Consider the following 19,787-nt stretch of genomic DNA (forward strand, 5'->3'; position numbering starts at 1 on the left):
AAAAAATGTTCAAGTGTATGAATAGCCCTTTATCTTTCTACCTTCCTGCATGACTTCCAATAAAATGTTTCAGCATCTTGATGCAAACGTTCCAGTTTCACTGAGCTGGGGACAAGGAAGTGCTGTACAGTAACAGTTATGGGGGGAAAATGTTCTGTGCTGTGTTGGTCTTGGACTTCCTCAGAGTATTTTTGTTCCAGATGTTAAACTGTTATTTTTTCAGAAGCCTTGTTAAGTTGCCAGAACATTAGATTTTTTTGACGGATTTTCCGAACCCCAGCTGATTATCACAACACACAAGAATCCAAACTTGGGCTTGGCTTCACTGTGCTGCAGCAGCTGCAGAAAATCTGTGCGAAGGCACAGGTTCGCAGCACCATCATCAAATGCCCTTATAGGGTAAAACAGGGAGTGAGGGAATTCTGCTCTGCTGCCTCGGACAGCGTGGAGATTCACGTCAGCCACTGAGTAACATCGAGTTCCCCAAAGCAGAAATACCACCACACGCGCTCTGCAACCGAGGCAGTAGCAGAGCTCCCAAAAGAGCTGCAGCAGAGCAACTCAGGGATGGAAAAAATGACATCCCATCTGCCTCCATCCAGGCAAAGGATAGCCTGCTCGGAGCAGAGGCAAAATCAGTCCCCAGTGTATTTTGTTTCTAGATATAATGGTGCTTTTTTTAGCTGGTGGTATGTGATGATGCTGGTGGTACATGGCACAGATCACACGTTGCTGCCTGATTGAAGTCACAGGCTGGATCCCCCTCCTGCCTGTGGCTCCCTCCCCAACCAAGGTGCCTGTGCCCCAGCTCCCTTCAGCCATGCTGCTCACATTCTTTTCAGCCTTTTGATCTAATCCTTATGGAAATAGATGGAAAAATCTCCTAGGCTCTGGTTTGTCTGTTGAAAGTGTTGTCAATAGGAAGCTCCTCTTTACAAACGCAATAAATGTATAGGCACCTCCTACTTTGTACCTGCTCCTCTTTACCAGCCCAATTTTTGTCTTTGTGCGTTTACCACAGCTCTTAGCTGTGGTATTTTTCACTGAAGTGTGTTCCTGACACTTGCTGTACCTCCCCTGTTGCCTTCATTTTGCTTTGAAGGGTCATCAGTCCCTATGAGCGGAAACCTGTGACTATCCTAATATTAAAGACAGCACGGAGCTCAATATGTTCAAATTCCTTTCCCTGACCACAACCCTCTTTTCAGAGGCAAAGTCTGCCAACCGACTCGGGCGCCCCGCTCTTCTGTGCCAAAGAAAGCTACTTACTTAGCCAAGCGTATCTGCTTTACCTGGAAAAGGGCTGCTCGAGGCTGCTGGAGCGAGGCTTCTGCCTGCAACAGGAGAGATTCCCCAGGCTGCTGGTGGCTGGGGCAGCACGGGGCTGCCAGGGCGCGTTGCCCAAATGGTAAACAGATTTAGCATGCTGCAGCTTTTCATTGTCTTGGGTCTATGCCCGGTCTGTAAGGACCATGGTGTTCTTTCCTGGGAGCGATGTGGGATCAGAGCGCTTGTGTGGTATCTGGATGGAGCTAAGGGTGGGTCTCCCACCGAGTGCCACCAAGTTGTCCCCTGCCTTGAGAGAAAGCTGGAGGACAAGACCTACTGAAAAGATGGCAAAGAAAAGTGGCTAAGATGTCTGTATTTTTAAATGGGGTTTTGTTCAGTTGAGTAGCAAGCGTAGCGGCAGTTAAAGGAGAAAGAACAATGTCAGCTCGCCTGTCATAAATATTGATGTCTCAGGGAAGGGGTGATGAAAAACAGAGTCCGAAATGTGAGATATTAGCAAATGCAATGGATAAATTGCCATAAAATGGAGTGAAAAGCTGCTCTGACCCCTGAAGCTGAAGTTTGTGCTAGAGATCCAAAGGCACTCTTCACTGTAATGACATTAAGATGAGGGTGGGATGCTGAGGGAGGGCTGTCCCCATCTCCTGGGACCAAACCCTATTACTCATGAGGGATTTCACTCTGGTGTCCAGTGTGCCACAGGAAAAGCCCTGGTCATGATTCATGGTTGTAGCTAAAAGGGAAGAGTCTGTGAGTTGTCCTTTGTCACTGTGTGGGACTAATCCCAGCAGTGCTTTTCCGGTTGTGTTTATTTTTTCAATAGTATTTCGTAAAGGACTTGCTCAAGTCTGTTTTTGTGTAGGAAGATATCCACATGGAGAGCATAGAGGAAACTCTTCCAAAGCAAAATCTGAAGCTTGGAGTGAAACTGCTCAACGAACACAGAAATTTGGCTGTAGAAATACAATCCATCCCTGTTGTGGCAGCCTGGTCCTCCACTGGGCTTTGGAGGGCGATAAAGAGCATGCAGCAATGCATCAGGATGGATATTTGCCCTCTCTCATGTTGCTTCCTGCTATTCCCCTCGGACTCACGGATTGCACAGAGATCTCTAAATATTTTAAATGCCAGGGGGCCCTGAAGCAGTAGGTGTGAGATTAAGCCCATCTTTTAATCGATGTGACTTTGAATAGATAACCCCCCATTAGTGTCCTCCAGACTCTTCCTTTTCCCATTTCAGAGCAACAGAAATGCAAGTTGTCCCTTATTTACGCAAACTGATGGATTTTTAGCAGTTTCCCTTGAAAGGTACCATTATCCTAATTAAGTGAAAATAACCACTGAAAAGTCTCAGTTATCATAAAATCAAGATGTTGCAGTTCAATTGTATTTCCAGATTCAGGCGAGCTGCTGGAATGCATGCAGTTTAACTTTCCTCTATGATATAATAGTTTAAAAGAGATCAGGGTGCATTTTACCATAGTGTCTAGCAATGTGAGTTTATTCAGACTTTTGGCAGGCAGTTCTGCACACTCTTGCTAAAACTGTGAATCATCCATTGTTGGCTGATTGCACTCTAGTTGCTAAGAGATCTGTCAAGTGCATACTGAGGCTTAATTCTGCATTTGCTCTAAGAAGGGCTAAATGTATTAAATTGGAACATGTCACATCCTTCCTAAACAAGTAATTAAGGCACTGCTATGAACCTGTCTGACGGAGAGAAGACGAGGAGCTGGGAACAGCTGGAAGATTTAACTTGGGTTGAGGTTGGTCTCCTCTGTCCGGGAACACTAGACTTATTGCACGTTGGATTTTCACAACCTGATGCATAGTGGAAACAGAAAGGGGAGGGAGACATTAAAAAAAAAATAGAATTTGCAAAAGGACTTGTTTTTCAGTGTCCTTATATAAACCTCTTAAAATGATCTAATGCTATTTCACAAAGTGTAATTTTTAGTAATGGAAAGACAATACGTCAGTGTTTCCCAAGCCGCCTTGCCCCCCGCCCCCTCCCAAGTGAACTCTACCATTCACACTGCTCCTCCCCAGTTATCCCATCGCTCAGACGTGCTGCAATACGTATTGCAGATGCTGTGTGCTTTCATTCAAGATTGTACTGTTTAATGTTCCTGTTTGCTAAGTACACCAGCAGAAGTGTCGAGTAAGTGGGACTGTAAGATATCTTTAACCACCTTGTCTGTCCTAAATAGCCACAAGCTTTTCCAGGGAGGCCTTTTACTACCCGCAAAGAGAAAATTGATCTATTTGTCGGTAGTAAACCCAGTACGTCATCTGTTTCTCTGAGCGTACTCCTGCCTGCTCAAGGATGTGTGGCAGCAATTAAAAAAAAAAAAAAAAAAAAAAAAAGGAAAAAGTTCTTTAGTCAAGGTTTTCAGATTCATCTGTTCCTAAAATTACATCATTTGCACTGGCATTAGCCACTGTCTGAAAAGTGCCTTAATTTCACACCGGTATCTTCTTGCCTTTCATGACTTTTCCTCTTTGTTCAGTGAAGTTGCGGTTTGCCCGTCAGTGTTTTCTGGTGCCCAGACTAGCGGCAGACTCTCAGGTTCAGCCTTTTGCCCATCATCTTCTCCTAGACCCACACTGTCTGCCTTGGGCTGCTTGCTGCTGAGCCATGGGTGCCCGCCACTCAGGCTGCAAAGAGTTTAGCGCAGTCCTTGCCAAGTTATCTAAATGATAAATTATCTTCCTTTTAAAAATAAAACCACTATCCCTGCATCAACCATGGCTCCTTGTTTAGATTCAGCTTCTAGGCGCTGTGTTTTGTCAGAGCTTGTTACTGAATTTCTATTCCTTGTGTAGGTCTTTGCAGACACGATTGAAGGCCTTTATAATCCCCTCTTTGATCAGCGAAACAGATTGAGCTCTGTGAATGCTGCTTTGACCGAGGTTTTGGAAATGATGCTTTCCTCCTGGTGGCTCCTCTCCAAGCCCTTCATGACCAAAGGATGTTCTCCATGCAGTGGAAGTGGTACTGGAAAGCAGCTGTGGCAAGGGCTCATGCTGGGATGGTGGATCTTTCTGCCCCTAAACAGTGTCCCCTTGCTTGTCTGGCTGAAGGGGTCCCTTCGATCGCAGGGTTGTGGTTAGAGCCCACGTGCAGACGATGACCCTCTGGGGTGACTTGGTTTACAAAACTGAACAGATGGCCCATCCGCTGGCTGTGGCCTGAGGTCCTCGTGCCAGCCACGCGGCCTTCGCGGTGGCCATATGGCAGGGCGAGTGGGTCACTTGTACCTCGTGTGCCGTTCTCCCTGCCTGTGACCTGGTTTGCTCACGGGTTAACTCTCCTGTGGTCGCTGACCAGTGAGTGATTGTGCACCAACGGGTTTCTGTTTGAAACACACTTATTTGGCAACAATTTCCATTCTCTTCAGGTCTCGAGGCATGTGAAACCATTCTGTTTGCATACCAGCAGCAGTATCCTCTTGTACCTTAACCCAGTGCATCAGTGTTATCATTGCTATTGACTGGAGTTACCCTTTCATCCAAAGCTGTATCAAACTAGACAAGATTGACTGTCTGTAAGCATATGCTGATTGGTATTAATTATTTTATCCTTCAATTCCTTATTACTCCCCTGTCAGTAATTTTGCAAGTTTTTCCGTCATCCCCACTAGGTTGTGAAGGATTATGAACACTACAGAACTCCTCAGGTAGAAATCATTCTGACCTGCTGTTTTAAAAGTGCTTTTAATAACTGCTGTTTACTGTCCTCCTGTGTTACAGTTGGGATGAAAATTACTCTCTGTAATACAATTTGAATATTTAACTGGCTTTTTCCACCTGCAGAGCATAAATATTTGGCACTTACACTTTTTTGGTGAGAATGTTGAAAATTTCACCCTTTCTGGGTAGCAATGAATCAGCACCCTTGTTGCCATTTCTCTTGTTCCTAAGGTAGGGAAGCAAAGGAGAAAAAAAAGCCCTCATGAATCTTGATTCTGCTGTCCAGAGATTTTCACTGGGTCCTTTTGCTTTTATAAGTTCTCTTAACTTCTGATATATTGCACTAAAACTTGTTAGTTGTTTTGACTTTTATATCTGATTTAATTTCCCCTCTACACCTATTAATTTAGCTATTATCTTTGATCCCTAATCTAGTACAGTGTTCTTTCTCACACATGAGAGCAGGCTTTCTGGACATTTAATGACATTCTTAAAACTGCTCCTGGACATCACTTATTTTTAGCATGCGAATAGCTGTTTAATGATTTGGCTCAACTGTTTCAGCTTTGTGAATATAAGGCTTTTGAAAATTATTAATTCTGTGTGTTCATTATGTAACTGCTTTTACTTATTAGGGACATTCATTTTGTCTATGAAATCTGTCACTTGTTTCATCCATTTTAGCATGAAACTGATCTGAAAGAGCATGGAGTGTTGTCTGTATTCTGAACAAATCATCACACCTTTATGAATTAATATGAGCTAACTGGGTGTTAGGTTTTTCAGGAGCATCATCATTCTGGTCATTGCAACAAGTGGAATCTGAAGAAGTATTTCTTCCTTTAGAGCCAAATGAGTATTGAAGAGACTTGGTGTAATCCAGTGTGTTGGAGACTTGCTTCCTACCTTCGCCCTGTTTTCAACCTGTTACTCTACTGAAGTGGAAGATGAATGTGGAACAGGCCAAACAAAATATCATATTCCTTCTGTTTTGACCTTGCAGACTGTATTAGTTTCTTCAGCTTCTCTTTACCATTGTGTAACTACTGTTAACTTCCTTTTACCAGCCAGAACAGGTAGGAAAACAGGCTTTCTGTCTTTCACCTTGAGCACTTATCACTTGCAGGACATCAAAAGCATTCAGCAGTAGATAGAGACAAGTTTTAAGAACAACAAACATCAACAAAGAATATAGCAGTCATCATTTTCCCAGGTTTCCACTTTATTGCTTGACCCACGAATCTGTAAGTGTGTGGAGTTACACCAGCCAGCAGAAGACTCTTCCTACTGAAGAAGCTAAAAAAACCTTGCTGTACAATATATACTTGACTTTGGTTTTCTTAAGTGTAACCCAGTAATTGTGAGGAGTGAATGAGGAACTCCTGAGCTGTCTCCTTTACATGGGGGTACATAACTAGCAGTTTTAGGGCATCTTTATTTTTTCCAGGATGCTTGCAGGAGATGCACTGAGGGCTTGAGGCTGCAGTCAAAAGTGGTTGTCTATAGACCAGGTGCTCACAGAAATCTCCCCCATGCTTGCCACATGGTGCAGGCATTGTTTCTCTCCTCCCAGGCTGGATGACATGGCACATCCACAGCTGAGCCCTCTTGATGGGGCTGGGACTTGCCTGGCTGGGACTGTGGTCCTCATGGGAGGCTCAGCTACCCTAAGCAGCAATGACATCCTCCCCAGAGGGGCAGGAGCCCCCAGCGGCTGAAAAGCAAAAACAGCTGCTAAGGAAATACACAGTTCAGCTCCTCAGTGTCAGGAGTGCATTAAGTGGTTTTCACTTAACTTTTTCACAACTGACTGCTGCCTCAGCCCCAAGTTCACCTTTTGTTTGCCACAGGTCCTGCAGGTACCTGCAGGCTCTGGCATCACCTTTGTCTGGGAGTGATGCAGTTACAACCTGTCAGGTTACTACCACACCTCTGATAGTGTTGATAGTATCTGATGAGGTAACTGTTTCCATTTAGTTATAATTTTATAAATTTCAGCATTCCCCTTTATTTCTGTATGGCAGCGAAGTTATGTAGTAGTACTGTGTAGAGAAAGGAAAAGCCATTAGGCTGGCTATAAAGTAATACTGGAGTCTGCTGCATCATCGGCTCTTGGCTGTTGTTCCAGCAGACATGCTCCCTATTCCCACACGAGTCTGGAAATGGGCTGCTGTTGCCTTGTGTCCATCAGTCGTGCCACCGCTGTTTGCTCTGTGCAGCGGTGGGTTTGGGCTGGGCTCCTGCGGGGCAGGTATTGCTCCAAACATGGGACCTGTTGGGAGGATCATGGCCTCACTGCCGTGCCTCGTGCATGCAGAGCGGGCAGGAGGGCAGAGCCTGGATGCTCGGGTATGTAACCCCTTGGGAGCATCGCTGTTGCTCTGCGAGGGGCACTGGCTTGCATGCAGTGAAACACAGGCATGTGCTGCCTCAGATACAGGAGGTGTAATTAGGAAATGTAGGTCATCAAATTCAATTAGTCCAGCGCAGTGTAGCTGGGACAAGTTCTTACTGGATTTATTCCCCCTTCAGAGTAGTTCTTATTAAATAATACCCTAAGTGAAACCCTGATTTCTAAAGTGCATTTAAAAGCCTACAGAGATACTTCCCCTCCCAAAATAACTGTTGGCAAAACAAAGTAGTAAGACACCAAAGAAGCAGTGTCTCCAGCACAGTGCCCAGTGGGGGAGACTGTTGAGCGGGTGAGCGGAGATGGTTCAGTTTGCAAAGGCACACCTCACTAACCGAGCACGATTGAGTCTCACATCTAAAGTCTCATTCTACTAGAAGAGCTTTAATTGAGTAGAATCTTTGAACAGTTACTTCTTACTTGGCTGTTATTTTGCCTTTCTACATTTCCCCCCCTCAGTCCCTGTGCATTACAAGTTTCCCTTTGTTTAAATCCACTCCTATTTTATGCATGTACAAGTTGGGAGATGTTTATACAGTAGTGAAGTGCAGAGTAACGGAGTGGCAGACATGTCAAGGAAATTTTTCTTTTGAAAATGTAATACCCCCACCCCTGATTTCACTGCACTTCTTAGCTGAGCACAATATTTAGCTCTATTGAAAGAATATTATAGTCTTGGCATATATAAAAGTGTGTAGCAGCTTATTTGGCAGGGAAAGGAGCAAAGCAATGAACCTCATTGCACCTGTTAGTGCCCTTAAAGCTCTTTCCTTACAGGCATGCTGACATTTGTATTTCTGCATTTATGGTTTAAAATATAAAGGGATATCTCAGGTGGGGGGGATTCTGGCTTCAGTGGGGCCAGGATTTCATCCTCTGTTGCCTGCCTGCAGCTAGAGTCCCGTGTTCAGGTTTGACCCTCCCAGTTCCCATCCACAATTAAATGCTCTTGTGGCAAATCTGTGTGGAGTTGTGTTGATGATCCTTGCAAGTGATAAAAGCAACAGTATCCTCTGAGGTTTGAAATAACTGTGACTTGAACTTAGAATAAGCACCTAAGAAATTTCTATTTAAAAAAAAAAAAAGTAGTATTCTAATCTAGGTTTTGGTTTTAAACTTGATCAGTTCTCATCCATTATTGAGCATTAAAAGGATGCATATTGCTGTGCTGCATCTTTACATAAGGTTTTAAATTCTATATCCTTGTGCCAATATTGCAGAAATTGTTTGGGGGAATTGTGTAAATGTCAGTGCACTGAATCTTGTGTAGATTTCAAGGTAATTAAATGTAAGGAGGCCTTAAAGTCCCTTTGGCTTGTACTTCATTAATATTTGTTACAGAGATCAGGCCTTATAGATCAGAGTTTGTATATGTGCATATATACATTCACATATATGTGTATATGATGTGGATGAAACACCACTGTATGAAGAGCAGGCGGCTATTTCATTTTTCCAAGCATTTAGATGTTTGTCATAAACAAGAAATTCACAGTTTTTCAGGACTTTTGGTGATGTGTCAGCTGAAGTTGGTGCTCAATCACGAGGCAGACAGGTGCCTTTGGCAGTTCTGATGATGAAGTTTTGGAGTGGCTTTGGGAAGGCTCCTGTGTGCCCTCCTCGGGGCCGAGGGTGTGGTTCTGAGTTTGGTGGGTCCTTGTCCCCTCTGAGGCAGTAGGACTCAATGCTGTCAGGTAGGAAGTTTAATCGCCGTAAACCTCCCATTCTGTAACTCTCTGGACTTTTAATTTTACTGAGCAACAGTGTCCCAAGTCCACTGAGACATCAGCGAAGGGAGGCAGGGTGTGAGCAGGCTGGTTTAAAAGTAGGAGCTGGGTTTTTTTTAGTATCATGTTAATGTAACATACATTACAGTGAAGGTAGCCTGTTTACAGTCGTTGAAGTTTCTAAGTGAAATATTGCCTATGAGTTTTATGGTTTAAAAATGCAGAAGGTGAGAAGAGAGCTTGTACTGCAGTCCTTCCGTCACTAGAGGCAGAGGAGGGTGAGGGATGTCCCAACAAAGCAGCCGGAGAGGCAGCATCATCCCTCTCTGCACTCGCAGGGTGCACAGAAATGTCAGGGGGGTGATAGGGGCTCTCAGCCCAGCGCTGCAGGCAGACCCTGAACACTTGGTGAGCCTGCAAGGAAAGGCAGGTACAAAAGTTTCTACCTCTTAAAAATGCATGGTTATAGAGGGACTGCACCAACTGCTGTAATTTACAAGTGCTCTTCATGTTTTAGTGCTTGTTGCTTTATTCTCATTTCCTCCTTATTACTGTAAGCTTCAAATGGGAAGCTGGTGCAGAAGCAAGACTTGCAAAGCTGGCTCTTTCTTTGCCTTTGTCAGTTTGAGTTCAAGGAACAGTAGCCACAGATGGATAGCTTATGCTTACTGCATATTTTTCTTTAAAGTTTAATAAATTACTAAAACTTGTCAGTAAAGTATTAGACTGGTAAAGGTTATTTTCAGGTTGAAATGTTCCACCTGGCACTGTGATGGCAAATTTGTTCAATAGATGACTCCCAGTTTGGTTTTGTATTGAGATGTATTTTTGACTAAAAACTGTTGATTTGTCTTCAAGGATTTAATCCCATTTCATGTATACCAGCAAACTTCCGTAATCCTGCTGGGATGACACTTTTCATACCTGGCAATGGAAACCTTACTGGAGTTAGTAGAGAGACGGAAAATGGTCAGAATTTACATTTTCTGCCATTATTGTTGTTACATATGTCTAGACACTTCAGGGCACTCTTACATGATGTATTAGCATAGCTAAAATAAGACAGACCAGTCAACTTCTCTGAAAGCATGAATTAAACCTATTATTAGAGGGGAAAAAATGCTGGGTTAGTATAACCTCTGCCCATGAGGCCCTTGTTATAAAATAACATGGGAGCAAGCGGATGCTCCTCAGTGAAAGGCCTGTTATTGAGTGAATTCAGTATGAAGAAAAACATTCTCCTTGCTGCCTGCGATGATGGTCACTGCTCCTTGAGCTGGTCTGGCTCCAGAGGGCTCTGGGCAGGTGCTTGCTGGAGCAATTGCTTCTCTCCCCTGCCTGTCCTTGGTATGTGGCAGTGGGGACCTGGTGGTGACCACTGGATCTTGTTTCTGGGTCCCCACCAGACAGACTAGATGGGACCAAATCTTCCTGGTGATGATCCTTGGCCATTCAAGCAGCTGAAATCTGCAAGTTGTTTCCCACATGCCTTGGCGAGGTGATGGGAAGAGTTCAGACCTGGGTGGTGATGATGATTCCCTGCTGGGGTGGAGTTGATCGGGAGCTGCTTTTCAGCAGTATTGGGTTAGTTAATATAAAATTAAAGCTTCTAAATACCCTTCTGAGGAGGAGACTGACATGTTTTCCAGTGTTAGAAATGACAAAAGTTGCAGTCCTCTTGGCACAATGACATGTACGCACAGCAAGATCAGAAGGCAACAGCAGGTGTGCCAGCAGCTTGACAATTAACTTCAAGGAATCTAACAAAATCCATTCTAATGCAAAACCAACGCTCCTGAAGTTTTTCTTCAGAAGTTTTTTGTATTTAGTTTGGTTGATAAAGCTAAGATTTGGTGGAGGGAGGAGGAAATGAGTTGCTGAATTACAAACTCAAATGAAAATTCAGACCATACCAAGCTTGACTGGGCACTAGGGAAGCTGGGAGGTGCTAATACCATTTACCACTATGTTCAAATCATGAGCACCCCGTTCAAGAAGTTACAAAACTCCAAATATCCCAATTGAGGTTTAATTATTTTTCACTTCTTTAGCATAGATTTTCCTTTGAAAAGAGTTCCCTACCTTAAAATAAGCAGAGTATAATCCTTGCCAAAGATCTTTCAGCCTCTTTAGAATAGGGCAGTTAGATTACTGGGGACAAAGTGAGTATCTTGAATGCTCTGTGTCAAGGCACGAACAAACGGCACAGAAACAGTAGTACAGTACAGAGTGAAACCTGACAACTTGGTGTTAAAGGAAAGGAATGCTACTGTATGGTTCGATTGTGATCAACTTATCTTCAAGTGGGTTTATTAGCAATTTAATGGAATATTGGTTATTCAAGAGCCATAATAGCCCCGGTTGAAATGTCCCTTCTGTGCAGTTTTCCCATACCCTGTGGAATGAGCAGAATGTGACAGTTGAGCTTTCAACAGGCTTCATGAATTTTAAATACTTTTCAGCTGTGAAATGGGGCACATGGCGTGTGGTCAAGGGTGGACTAGGAGCTGGCAGTCACTGGGGGTATTATGGGATATTGGGTGTCTGGGAGATAATGAATGCTTGGCTTATCCAGGTGCATTCTTGGCCCGCTGTGCGTGTCCAGGCAGAATGGAATATATTTCTCTGTCCAACACTTAACAATTGATCATTTTGTAATTGTAAGCAGAAAGTATTCAGAACGTTACTTTCTCAGCATGCCTGCATACGACTTAAATTTCATGTCATCGTCTTTATCCGGCAAAATCTTCACTGTTTTTCTGTAACAATGCATTCATGCCGCTTAAACTTTTCCACTAACCTGATTTTATGCTTAGTGGATCTTAGTGAGCCTTTTCTTCTAGCGACTTTAAATCTCCATCTTTTTAAGCATTTCTCTTTTTTTTTCTGTGATTTTTTTATACCAAATTGAATTATTTCCAATTGCTGTCAGTTGAAATTTCAGTCGAACTTTTGTAGCAAGTGAGCAGGTTGATGGCTCCTGTTTTGTGGAAAATAGTGTCCTTGCATTTTAAAGGCTAAGTGCTAGAAGAGGGGAAGGGGGAAACCCAGGCATGGTTTACTGCTGGTGAGCCATGCAAAATTCTCATGCACTTCAGTTCTGCTTATTAAAACACAGCATGCTCCAAGGACATTCAGTTTAATTGTGGTTTTAACTGTGTGTACCTGGAAGAGGAGGTTGCTGCTTGACCTCCTGCCTGAGATCTGCTGGCCTGGAGCTCCCCTCCTGCAGGGCCAAGAAGCTTTTCTGGGATGAGAAGCCCTGGAGGCCACCTGCCGCTTTCTGCTCCTCCTCCATGTGCTGGTTCCTCTCTGTGCTGCCCCTCGTCCAGCTCTTCCCATGTTTCCCCTTCCACATTAATCCCTAGTAGTGCTGTACTTGCCCCAATCTCAAGTCACTCTCTAGGGGAGAGGGACGTTCAGCACTGTGTATATCAGCTCTAGGCACACAGCTTGTGACTATTTCAGTAGTAGGCCAGTAAATGGGTTTGGATCTGCAATTAGCAGTGTGTGGGCAATAACGAATGGGGTAATTATCTTCATGGCCCTTTCTGAATTCCATGGTTCATAAACTAGACAAACTCTGCCAAAAGCTGCGCCTGCTTGGCACAAGCTTTAGGTAAGAGTGAAACTGTCTCAGAGCTGCAACCTCAAAGTGTTAGTGTGGGATCTGTGTATTGGGAGCCACTAACAAGTTATCTTCTGCTTGAGGACGTGGCTTGGGAGTACCTTGGTGTTCCTTCTTGACCTTCCCATGGCCTTGCTTGATGAAAAATGTTTGAGGACGAGCTGTGCTGGATGGCATGTCTGGCTGAGCAGGGTAGAAGGAGCACTGTGTCTGCCAGCAGAGCGTGGTGCTGGCTGTGTGCTGTTGGGTACTTTGGCACAGCCACTGAGGCACTACAAGTCTGACTGATGCCATGGTGCAACTGCCCCACCATCTGGGTAAGGACCTAGCCCTGGAGTTCCATGTTGGCAGAGCGCAGCAGGGTAGTAGTATCAACTGAAACTCCCAAAAAGGGTTTTCTGGGTGTTCTTACATATCACTGTTTTCCATGTGTTGTGATATGCAGCCTAGTTGGATGAAGTCATGTTTGGATCACTATGAACTGAGAAGTCTGGGTGTGATTTGTCCAGGTGCCTTGGAAGCAGCATATCCACCCACACCATCCAGGAGTATGCTACCAAGCAGCTGGTGATTCGCTTCAGGGCCAGGCTGCTGCTGGTCCTCACCTTCTCTCCCCTTCCTGAAAGAGGCGGTGGGATGGACACAAAACCCCTGTGTGGGTGGAAAGCAGGATCGATTGCCAAAGCAAACTGTGGTCCATGCTGGCAGGGTGAGAATGGCAGGTACAGGGTGTCCTTACCAGGCTGTGCTGGTGGTTGTGGGACAGAGCTGATCCTACTTGTCTTAACACACTTACAGCGTGATCTGCATTGAATAGCAGTGCTGGAGCATCTTGTTCTTCCACTGCTTTCCCACTGACCTTTCAAGAGCCAGGGCACTTTCTGGTATCAACACAGAGAGCAGAAGTTGGAAACCCTGCCACAACCCATATCCCACGAATTTCCAAGATCAGTATACACAAAGGTGTGTATCTGACCTACTTAAAGCAAGAAAACAACCAGTAATGGCTTTCTTAAAACCCTCAAAACTATTACAGTACTGCCTTACTTTCTTTGAAGCCTTTGCAAGCCCAGAAGGGCAATGCTTATTGTCAAGAGGAGGCAAACTTTCCTAATCTCCAAACAGAGCAAATTCAGATAGGCAAGAACCTGGATCATGACCAACACTGGTATCTGATTTTGCAAAAAAGTCTACCCTTTCCTGGTCCTGGATTTGTCCATCTCTATCTATAGCCTTGACTCAGAGTCTTGCTGAAAAATGCATTATATATTGACAGTGGCGCTTTGTGAACTCAGAGCTAATGGCTCCAGAAATAGCCACCTCGGAGATATCATAGTCTAACTTCTGCATATATTGTCTGACATTTGCTTTGCACAGCTATGAATGACAGTTTTAAACACAATGAAGTGGAGACTGAAACCCAATAATTGTGATTTACCACACCGGAGAAATTGTTGGTGAATGTAAAATTTCAGGAGACAGTGTGGTAGTGTGTCTTGGGCTAAGAGTCCTTTTTGTTAGGGTTGTGGTCGGTCTTCAGAGAACCGAACTGTTAGCATTTAGTAAAGTTGAGCTCTGATGGTTTAGAAACCTCATTTAATCTCTGGCTCATCAGATGGTCTTCCGCTTTCTGAATCTCTCTGTGTCCTTTCATTCGAAACAGGTCTGCACACATCTTGAGAATTCGGAGGCGAAGGCAGACGGATAATTGCAGACCTTAGGGGGTCCCTGATTTGGTACCAACCACAACTTCTGCTGAGCCCCAGCTGTGCCCTGCCCATGGGGGTTTGGGAGCCTTGGTGGTCCCTTGCCTGCAGCCCTGATGCCCAGCCCTGGCACCCCAAGGGAAAAGCTGCCCTGCTCTTAGCAGGGGTGAGCCCATGGCTCGCAAAATCATTTCCCTGTTTCCACTGTCTTTTGAAAAGATAATTTCCTTCTTACTGTCAATAATGTAAATCCCATAATATGATTAGTGCACAGAATACCAGTAAATAATTTAGGAAGCAGCCTCTGTTTAGAGTGCATCAAATACTAATATAGAGGAGGAAAATTCCCCACACATCAGTTACAGTAATTGGTAGAAGGCACCAGTCCGGATGGTAATGAGCTCCATTTTTAAAGCACGAGGAAATTAGATTCTTATAAACGTCAAATGCAGTTATTGTCCTCTTTCCTTGAAACAGAGCTGAGTTGGCTGGAGCCCATTGTCTCTCAATCTGCTTTGCTATGGATTAGACACATCCCATCTCACACCAGGAATGTGCTTATTAGAAAAAATATCACTACACAAAGCATACAAGCTTTAACACTCAACTGATGTACTAATGGGTACATGTACAATAAAACCTAATATCATGTTACAAACCTTAAGCTGACCTGCAATAATATGATACAGAAATCTTAAAGGATACAGATGAGTGTTTCCTTTGTGTGCTACAATTCTGACTACCTGGGATTTTAGTTTTCAAATAAAGGAGATAAAGTGAGGGAAGGTGACTTCTCCTCTTGGCTACTTACAAAAAAAGCAAGCAGTAAGTCGTCTTCATAGTGCATATGCTTGTAACGAGGTCACGTCGAAATACTTTGTGTATTTTAGTGGTATCTCCTGGGTAACTGTGGCTTCACAGAAGACTTTCTCCATCCACTTTTTTTTCAGTTTTCTCCTGGAAAAAAAAGTAAGAGGTGGTTATTTGTTCATACATCAAAGCTAGCTCTGTGAATTAGCCTTTCATTCATTGCAAAATCTCACCAGTATGTGTTAAGACTCCACACTTCAGAAAAATGGATATCAGTTGTTTGGGAAGAATAAAATGTGAGGAGGATAGAGGGCTTTATAAAATCAAACCCCTTTGCTGCATCCCTACTTTTAACTTATTACTTGAGGATAACAGTCACTTGTCCCTCCTTAGCTAGAGATTGCACCGTGCTTTCTCTCCAGGATAGGACCTCTGTTGCAAAGTGGCACAGTCCTTCCTGATGTGGGAAGGCTTAAGGATGGAGCTAAGATCTTGATTCCCTTTTCCAGTGATGAGGATACAGACTCAAGCTACTTATGTGGACTTTAGCACATACTAACCCAAACTTTGAATGAGGCAGTGGGCTGCTTCCAAAATGGTCGTGTGTCAAACACATACTGGGGACATGCTACATTGGAGACCCTACTCAGGACTGTTGCAGGGATGGCTTTAAAGGTGATGTGGTAGGAGTAATGTGAGCCTGTTTCAGTGCAGGAAGCTCAGCTATATGCAAAACCAAATGGGCTATCAGTTTTGGGGTTTGTTTTTCCAGAATCCTGTATTTACAAGTTTTTTTCCTTCCAGTTGCCTTTTTAATAATGTTGACTTCCTTCTGATCTTCTCCATCTCAGTTTGTGCTCCTTTTTTAACTTCTGCTGAATGAAGTTCCCAGTGTTGCCCATAGAAAACAAACAGTAACTTGAGACTTTTATTTTACACAAGCAATGGATATTGAAAGATATTCCTAGCATATGTCACCAGACGCGTGAACAGCACTTTCCAATAAAAACTCTAGGAATTTCTGCTGGTTGCTTAAAAACCCTGCAAAACATTGAAACATAGACTTGAATCCATTAACACCCATCGTGGAAAAAAGATCCAGCTATTTATATGGTAGTCATTTTATTTGTTTAAATTTGGTTTCATAAGCTAAAATGAGCTCAACTGTTGGGGAAAACCATCTTGAGTATCATATAAATATCTTCAAAGCCTGGAACAGAGCCCGCAAGTAGGGATGCTAGAGTTGCTTCTGTTGATATATAGTGCTGGAAGACAAGTACCATGTCACCTACTTTAGTTTCCTATGTTTCTTCTAGAAATGCTTAATTTATCACATTAAATAGATATTATATTAAATAGATAAATGACTAATGGGATATGCAAGGACATGAAGGGTCTTGTGATTCTGTAGCAAGGCAGCTCAAACATGCAAGGAGAACCGGTGCTCAGTAAAGTTTCAAAACTGTAAAGAAAATGAACATTTACTTATATGGGGATTATTTTTTTTCCCCTGTCTGAAGAGGGACTTGGGGTAGAGCAGCCACCTCTGTGGCTGGTAGAGCCACGTCTTGTGTCGGAGCAGTGTGGAAGGAGAGAACATCACTTCTCTGCTGGTGTTTCTTCCTGCTCAAGTCCAAGGGACAGGGTTTGCAAGAGAGGATATTACTGTGCAGAGGGACCAGACTTAACGTGTTTTGGACTCCTCGTCTGTCTCTCCTGCATGCTGCATGATTCCCATGCAAAGGCAAGAGCCTGATCACTGCTGCTTGACATCCCTTTCCTCCAGACCACAAAGGTCTCTGGAGAGAGTTAGGGAAGTGCAATGGGCAGGGACAGTGCCATCTGCCTTGCTAAAGGCATGTTAAAGGACTTTAATTCTTCTTAACAAAATGTATTTGTGGTAGTTTTTTTAAGTTTTTGAATGGTACAATATATTTTAAACAACTTCCTTTTAAACAGGTTGAAGCTGTGAAGAGAGTACTAGAAAGTCTCAACCTCAATATAGTAGAGATGGTAGACGAAAACGCAACGTTGGATGGTGGAGATGTCTTATTTACAGGTATAGTGGTAATGAATTTGCCGTTTACAGATTCTTACTGCCTCGAAGACCGCGTGTTATGTCATCTGTATAATTAAATGTCATTCGTGCAGTTTGTTAAATCAGTTGTTTACTAAATGTCATGAAGGTAGCTGAGAAATGAGTTTTCAGTGCAACCCTTGATGTCCTACCTAATGCCTGAATAAATGAAGTAGCAGTACACACAGTACAAAGAGCAGCACTGTGCATACAAATTTTATTTTAGCTTGTAAAGTGCCAATAAGAAAAATGCTTTCAGTAGTCAACTGTCTGCAGTTGTTTCATATTTCTTATTACAAGCAGCTACGTTCACAAGTCTAATTTTCAGGACTTGTAAAAGCTTGATGCAGACAATTGTCACTAGTTCAATGAATCAAATGCAAAAAGTGCATTTTTAGTTTATGGAGGAAGTGGTAGAGTTGCCTGCCAGATGTCATGTGCTAGACAACTTATATGCATGGTTGACTTCAAAGATGAAGATACTGACTGTGTTTTTTATGTCATTAAACCCATTAGGCATTTTCTCACATCGGCTGCACACACGCTTGCTCCCTGCCTCTGCTGAATGAGCCTGTTTATTTCGATCAGCATCACAGTAGACTGGCTGCTTGCCTTAGCTCACCAAGGGGAAAGAAGGGTCTCAAAAGAGGCAGACCGGGAAGGAAGGCCTTTCTAAGGCAGTGCAGATCCAGCACTGATTTCCTCTGGAGCTGGAGGATCCAGTGGCTGCTGAGTGCCTTTGAGACCAGAGGAAATCTCAGAGGGAGAGGGAAATGGTCAATCAGTGCTGTACTAATCCAGCCCAGCTGTTCTCTTTCCTGACTCAGTGACCATTGCAGAGCTTTAGAAGAGGAAGCTATTTATGCTTCTGGTGAAATGTGTCTTCTGGAAGAAGATAATTGCTTTAATTATCAGCTTGCAATTACAGGTTGCATTATTCTGTGCTGAATTTTCAGTTTTACTACTCAACTTGAGAAAAAAAAGATAGAAAATTATATTCATAAAAGATTGCTTCAAAATGTCTCTAAAGCTGTCCTGGTTTAAAATGTGTATGTTCTGATGAAGGAGCTGATGTGGTGATTTTTTTGGATGGCTTGGGGAAAAAAAAAATGCTGTAATTGTTTTGCCCTTCATTTTTTTTCATTCCAGGAAGAGAATTTTTTGTGGGTCTTTCCAGGCGGACAAATCAACGTGGTGCAGAAATTCTGGCTGACACGTTTAAGGTTTGTAGATTCATTACTACCATATGAAATATAAGCTATCGCCCACTGAACAAATTTAAAATTATACGGGCCAAGATGTTTGACATAATCAGGTGTTTTATTTAGGACTTATTTAAAAGAAAAAAAAAAAAAAAAGGATACAAGTTACTGAAAAGGTTTGAGCATCCTGTAAAGTGACAGATGCTGAAGTTGAATCTGAAATGTGAGATCACTACATGAAAGTAACTTGGATAGTGGGAGGCTGTTATTATTTGAGAGCATATCAACACCCACATTCTTAATGTTCTCATGTATTAGCAATGCGTTTGTATTGCTGGTTCCTTGAGAGATTTTATGTACATACTGTTTAATTATGCATTTTAATGTATTTCTTTGCAGTTGCAACAATAGTAGTGTTTGAAACATGTTCTGGATTTTACTCCAGTGCAACAGACAAGACAGGCTGGTCCAGAGGGGTATGTCGTACTTAAACAGTTGACACTGTACCCTGGGATATGTTGCTATTGTTAATTTGCAGAGAGCAAAATTAATTATGGAATGTCTCAATATAATTATGGAACTAGGACAATTTAAAAGTATTTATAGCAACCGTTCTTTGCTTCCCATATAGGATTATGCGGTCTCCACAGTCCCTGTTCATGATTCTTTGCATCTGAAGAGCTTTTGCAGCATGGCTGGACCAAACTTGATTGCTATTGGATCAAGTGAAGCTGCACAGAAAGCCCTCAAGGTAAAGCACATAAAGAAAATTTTCTAAACAACAAACTTGGGATTTTTGGTTTTAATCTCGCTCAGGGATGCTGGAATTTTAAAGTAGGTATAGATCAATGAAAGAAGAAATTGGCACATCTCAGCATCTCCTGTATGTGCAAACCATAAAGAATGTTTTTATCAGGCAAGAGAACAGTGATGTTAATTTAGCTTTAGCTATCTTCAGGAAATACATGGATTATAAAGGCTATTACTTACAGCTTTGTTGACAAAAAAGGTCATAACTTGGTGATAGGAGGGAGGAAGGAGATATCATCAGACCAGTGGAGATATTTACTTCAGGTGTTGCCATGAGAGAATGTGGCTTTTAAAATTGCCAGAGGGGAAGTAGAAGTTTTGACATGAAGGAGGCAGAGGGGTCTGCTCCCTGTTGCAGAGGTGACCTGTGTACACATTTTGCAGCGTAGGCTTCCTGGATAAAATCAGTAAGTAACTCCAGCTGCAAGGACCAG

The 19,787-nt window shown here is 43.1% G+C and overlaps 1 protein-coding gene across 1 annotated transcript in view; it reads left to right on the plus strand.

The window, feature by feature from the left end:
* The window catches only part of DDAH1 (dimethylarginine dimethylaminohydrolase 1), a 56,657-nt gene that overhangs the window by 18,962 nt on the left and 17,908 nt on the right, over nucleotides 1-19,787 (plus strand). The window contains exons 2-4 of the mRNA XM_033000701.2: nucleotides 17,224-17,323; nucleotides 18,491-18,564; nucleotides 19,175-19,294. Coding sequence (XP_032856592.2) covers nucleotides 17,224-17,323; nucleotides 18,491-18,564; nucleotides 19,175-19,294 — 294 coding nt within the window. The remainder of the gene's footprint in view (nucleotides 1-17,223; nucleotides 17,324-18,490; nucleotides 18,565-19,174; nucleotides 19,295-19,787) is intronic.

The sequence above is a fragment of the Tyto alba genome, unplaced genomic scaffold, assembly GCF_018691265.1.
Source record: "Tyto alba isolate M040663 unplaced genomic scaffold, T.alba_DEE_v4.0 Super-Scaffold_1000006, whole genome shotgun sequence".
Classification (NCBI taxonomy): domain Eukaryota; kingdom Metazoa; phylum Chordata; class Aves; order Strigiformes; family Tytonidae; genus Tyto; species Tyto alba.